This window comes from Furipterus horrens, unplaced genomic scaffold, assembly GCF_987537825.1.
Source record: "Furipterus horrens unplaced genomic scaffold, mFurHor1.1.pri manual_scaffold_6, whole genome shotgun sequence".
Lineage (NCBI taxonomy): Eukaryota > Metazoa > Chordata > Mammalia > Chiroptera > Furipteridae > Furipterus > Furipterus horrens.
In genome coordinates, this window is record NW_028327176.1 from 14,782,498 (window position 1) to 14,788,513 (window position 6,016).

The 6,016-nt window shown below is 42.1% G+C and overlaps 1 protein-coding gene across 1 annotated transcript in view; it reads right to left on the reverse strand.

The window, feature by feature from the left end:
* Positions 1–5,608, reverse strand: part of WDR43 (WD repeat domain 43) — a 32,204-nt gene extending 26,596 nt beyond the window's left edge. The window contains exon 1 of the mRNA XM_090280988.1: positions 5,361–5,608. Within this exon, the coding sequence (XP_090137114.1) occupies positions 5,361–5,585 (225 nt within the window). The 5' untranslated portion in view covers positions 5,586–5,608. The remainder of the gene's footprint in view (positions 1–5,360) is intronic.
* Positions 5,609–6,016: the final 408 nt, after the last annotated feature.

The window sequence follows — 6,016 nt, forward strand, 5'->3', positions numbered from 1 at the left end:
GCTCCACTCCCAAGCAGAGAGATGACAGATCCACACCCAAGCAGCTGAACGCTTCCCTTCCCCCTCATCTTTTCTTTCATTCTACTTTGGTTTTTAGGAAAAGGACACACGTGTTTTTATATTTATAAAATGCATTGACTTCCATTTCAGTCAAGAAATAGCTGTAACTAATAGAGCAGCACAGAGCACATATAGAGAAGTTGCTCCCGTGTCTGAGTAAGTGCTGCCAAATGCCACAAGATTGTGATTTATTTCAAAATGACAGTAACAGCTCTTGTCTGTCCATCAAAAAGAAAATGATCCTAACTTTAGAGTACTACATCAGTTCATAATTCTGCAAAACTGCAGAACCTATCTTCCATGTTTATAATTTTTAAATTAAAGCCTGCCAGCCCGTACTTTAGTATAAAGAAGCGCTGAGAAATCTGTTCTATTAGTGTAAAAGAGATCAATACTATAGGAAAAGGGATGTTTTCTCAATAGCGTAAGATCTTTGCTCTACAGCACAAAAAAAGCAGATGAGGATACATAAAAATCTGTTCAACCCAAAACCCACCAATGAAAATTATGTTACCAGTGCATAAAGAATATCAAGGAGTAGATTTATAAAGCATTTTTCTTTAAGGTATCTTATGGAAATGATACATTTGAAAAATTTGATTCATTGGACATACTTGACAATAAAAAACATTTAATTAAAAATAGGGCAACATTCTACATACAGAAAAAAATGCACATTTTGCAACTCTGGAAAAATGTATCTACATTCATAAACCCAAAAGAGAAGTTACAGTTAAAAGCTAAAGTATAAAACAACCTGATAATCTCAACAGCAACATTTAATTTGCTTGAAGCACTGAAACTTTAGCACAAGCCTTGTCCTAGACCCCAGCTTCAGTTAGCGAAGTTCTAATGCCACCCCTAAATGATCCTAGAAAACAAATGTGGTTTCTGCATAAGGTTATGAACACAAACACTTATTTTAGGCAAGGACTATAGGGGAAGTATATCAACCTATTACTACCTCAACAGGAAACTCAAAACGATTCTAGAAATTATTTCTTCTGGTTTTGGTTTTCCCAAATCAAATTAAAATGATCTACACTGAGGTTTCTAACATGTGAAACAAGACTGGTTCAAATATGTACAATATGTTTTTCTGCAGATTTGAATTTGCAGTTGAAAGCAAAGCAATTTTAGAAATTAAAAAGTAACATATTATTCCAAGCCCTAGTTCCCTTATCAGCAAAATTCTCTATTTTGGGGAGAAGCAAGCAGGGTGAACAAGTGGGAGGAGTACCCACAGAATCTATGTCCAATTTTCAGGATTCCTGATCTAAACCTTAATAATAATCCAATTAATCTCAGAGAACTAGTGACTCATGTATGCTTTCTCAGAGCTAGGTGATCTCTTAAAAAATAACTTCCCATTCAGCAGGATGGACTTGTCCAAACATGTAACATGTCAACCAGATAAGAAGTTTAAATAACCAATGTGCATTTTAGTGAACTCCAATATTTTAAGCATTGCCCCATTACTGAGTATTTCTGAAACCAGTAGCTAAGTGATACGGATGACTGCAGATTGTGACAGACCTTTACTGGCATTTTCTGTCTGAACCCGTTCTTCCTGTGATCAAAAATGTCAGGGACTCCCCAGAGAAGAGTAAATCAACAAAATTCTCTGGCATCCAAAAACATCCAGAATTTGCCTCCAACCCACTTTGTCCAGCCTTATTTTCAACTCCATCCTTGTATTACACACCCTCATTACAAATAAACTTTCCAATTTTGGCCTCTGCTTTTCATTGCAAAGCAAATGAAAATTTCACCTCAATTTTCATTTGGTTAAAAAATCTATCCATGCTTCAAGGTCCACCTCAAAAATCACATCTCCATAAAAACTTCTTTCTCTTAAGGCAAAAATCATACTCTTCTCTGCACTATATAGCATATCTGAATTGTCTTTATTGCTTTGCTGATATCTTAGTCATACAATAGTTCCCTCTAATGGGCATAACACAATGTAATATGCACACAAATTATACATGTAATTATATAAAGTAATGGAAAAGGCAGTCTAAAAATTTAGTTCGTAATGTACTTGTGATAGGAAAATCTGAGTTCCTGAAGGTACCAAGAGTGAAGACCAAAACAAGATGACTTTTTAGACTAGAGTTCTTCTCAATATGAGGGTGTGACTGAGTGAAGCAGTAAGTACCAACACCAATCTGAAGCAAGCTTGTCAGCATTTGATTCAGAAGGCAGAGAGTCCGAATGGCACATGTACATAAGTTATAAAAGCAAGTACAGACGTGGCAAAGACAGAGAGAAAAAAAGACATCCAGGTAACGAAAGTCTGAATTTGATCAATTAATCAATGACTTTTTAGACTGAAATCCTAGAGTAAGAAAAGTGGTTACATAAGACAGTACGTACTCATAACAATGTATGTATATATAACTGAAAAAAGTTTCACCAGAAAAACATTTACCACGCAAAATATACTGATATTGTTTTATGCCTTCGCAACCCACTAAATCTGTTTTGTTATCCACTTAAAAGTCAAAGCCTCTTTTTGAAAAATAACAATCTCTAGACCCTGAAAATAATGATAGTTTCTAACTTCATTCTGCAATTAATCTCCCATGCCATTTCTTGGCCTTAGTCACTTACTCTGGCAAATGTTTCATGGATAACAATGAACAAAATATGTGTATTTTATATATGACTACATGTATTTATATAAAAAACAATTAAATTCTAATACATCTATTTCTGCCACTGGATCTAATTTGCAAACCTTACGTTCTTTTGAAGCTTAAATACTAAAGAGACCTTAGGACAGTGTATTATACAAGAACACAACTGGACTGTGCTACATCTCTAACAGACAGGAGTGGGGATACTCAGCTCAGATTTTCCCGGAAGCATCCTTACTACTCTGCTTGCCCTGCCCAACGTCTGAAATGCTGTGCTCTTCAATCAACGAGCACTAAGCTGTGTGGCTGTACTTCGCAGTGAGAGCAAAGAGCATCAATACATTTACTGCAGAAGCCAATAGTAGACAAGGTCAGTTTCTTCAGGGTTGGGCTCTACAGTAGTTAGGGAAGGAAAAGAGAAAATTTTGAGAGACTTGAGGGGAGAATGAAATAGGCAGTTGCTAGGTGGCTGGCTCAGTCCCTCACTGTGTAGCTTTGGCAGATCACAGACCATCTCAGCCTCAGCTTACACACCTAACTCAAGGAGCTCAAACAGCAGCATCCATCCAGTCGATCAATCTGTCTCCCTGTACTTTTCTTGTCATCATTAGAGGGCCTCTTCACCCAGGCTCTATCAACCAGTTGGAAATACTCAGCTATATGATACGTACAAAAACCCTTTAAAAACTATTGTGGCCTAAATGCACAGTATTCTAACCATTCTGTGACTGAGAACAATAATAATTTTTCTAAAAATTTATGAGCTGTCTTAACTCCTGTTATCCTCCAAAAAAACCCAGCACCAACTCATTTTCTCTCCACTGATACCATGGGTAGTGAACTGCCAACTACTGAAACAGATAAGTACTCTTACAAACTGATTTACATTGAGGAATGGAGCAGTCAATGACAAATGAGCCCATGAGGAACACCTGTTGATCCATTCAATAACAACTAACATTTATTGAGCACTCACTACATGCCAGGCCATGCTACACCAGCCACAGTATCTCGACTCCAGTGGGCACAACACCTTCATTGGTTATTACGGTTTTAGTGAAGCCATTTAAACCTTCTTTGTTCTGATTCTCGGTTTTAAAAAATGTAATAATTCCAGAGCATTTCAAAGAGTTGTGTGGCTAAAATGAGAGAATACAGGCAAAGGATCAAAAACATATAAAAACTTTTTAATGTAACCCAACTCATTTTTCAATGAGGCCCCCAAAATTAAAGTGACCAATGTGACAAAACCAAGTTTGAACTGAGTCCTGGTTATGAAACCAAATCCAGATTTTTAATATTATACCAGAGTGTTATATTTAATCCAAAACTCTGACTTTTAACAGGCCATTTAAGACTAGGCAGATGTTTTATTCCTGAGACATACAATGAGATTGTAAGTCAACAGAAAACCAGAGTGGGCAGAAAATGTTTGCCAGCCTAATAGTAACTATTTGTTGCAGATAACGGAGAACTGAGTTCTAAATACCTGAGATCTGGTCCAGGTTCAGTTTTTAGCTTTTTGCAAGTTGCTTCATTTTCCAGAGCCTCAGTTACTTCTTCCCAAAACTAAAAAATTGTCCTTACCTTGCAGAACTAACAATACAAATATGAGGTACTAATAAAAACTTAACTTGAAGCACTTTATATACCAAGAACTACTCTAAATGCTTTATGCATTATTAAATAAGTTAACCTTCACAACCACTCTGATGTGGGCACTATTATCCCAATTTTACAACTGGGAAACTAGAGGCAAAATTACTACTAAGAAACCAAGCCTGGATTCAAACCTAGGCAGCATACTTAACTTCAGTCCCCACGTGCGTTATGTGTTAGAAAAGATGTAGTGGGAGGCAACAGGGAATGGCACCTTATCTGCGAGGGATCTCCAACAATGAAAAGCCTTCCCAAATTCTGCTGTGTCCCATCTCAGACAAATTTCACCTGGACTCATATTTAACTTAAACTACTTCACATCACCTCCATATCCTAACGCAAACTTCTCTGGGGGAGAAGGGGGTTTATAAAGGAAAGTCGAGCCGATGTTAAAAATAAAAAAGCAATAAGATTCAAACGGCTGAGACTGGAAATGACCCTGGAAGAGTCAAGAGTTAAGAGCCCCCCGTCTTGGACGGGAAAGACTACACGTGGTGAGCCGGCACCCCAGGGTAGCGGTGCAAGGAAGCAAGAAATAGACTTGTTGATTCCAACCACGCAGGACAAACCCGAAGAGAAGGTAATGAGTGGGTCTGTAGTGCAGCCCCGAGGTGGAGCTCTGTTAAAAGCCATAGCTCAGAATATTCGCATTCTGCTGAACGAGGCCCGGCAGCAACCCCCCCCACCCCCCGCGCCACGGGGGTGAACGGGCCCTCAGCGAACATGGCGGCCCCGGCGACAGCGGGGCCAGAGACTGAGCCCGCTGGGAGGGTTCCGGTCCACCGGCCGTCGGATCGGGCCAAGCCCTCGGTCACTGCCTCTGGACAGGCCGCGCACGGAACTGGCGGAGTGGGCCCACTACGCGCCGCCGCACTCTGTGCATTCTCTCCCCGGGCCTCCGAGGGCCACGCGGGATGCAGCGCCACGCGCCGTCGGGCCAAGGGACGCAGAGGCCGAGCCCCGGGGGGCACCTACCTCCCGCCATCCCGCTTGCTTTACCTTGGCCTGCAACCGCGCTGGCGCCCAGGCCAGACAGGTGCAGGTACCGCTGAGGTGCGCGGAAGGCACGTACTCTTGGTGCAACCTGTTGTTGGCTGTCTCCCACACTCGTAGGTGACCGTCGGCAGACGCCAACGCAAAGTAGGCCTGACTCTGCGGGGAGAAGGCGCAGGGGACCCCCGCGGGAGACAGGGGGTCGGCAACTCCGCCGCCACCCGCCGCCATTGCTGCTCCAGCTCCGCGGCAGCCACGTGTTCGCACGTGCGCAGGCGCACCAGGCCGGGGCGGGGCCTGGAGGGAGGAAGTGGGGCGGAGGGACCGCAGAAAGCGCAGGGAGTGGCTCTTCGCGACGCAGGAGAACGTTGGGCGGGCGCAACCTGTGGACAGTGGCCCGCTGGGCCCAATGCTAACTTGTACTAGGGATTCTGGACTGTGGAGTAAGTTGTGCATTGCAAGACAGGCCCATTATTTAGAAAGAAAGAAAGAAAAAGGTTTGGGTTTGTTTTTGAAACTGTTTATTTTCTGTCAACCTTATTTCCAGTCTGTTTAAGAGTTTGTAGAAGAACAGCTTAGGACCAGTCGTTCCTACCCATTCAGTGGCCTGGGCAGTTGGGACTATAGGCGGGTCTTCGGTGGCAGGTGGAGCACTCCAGCCT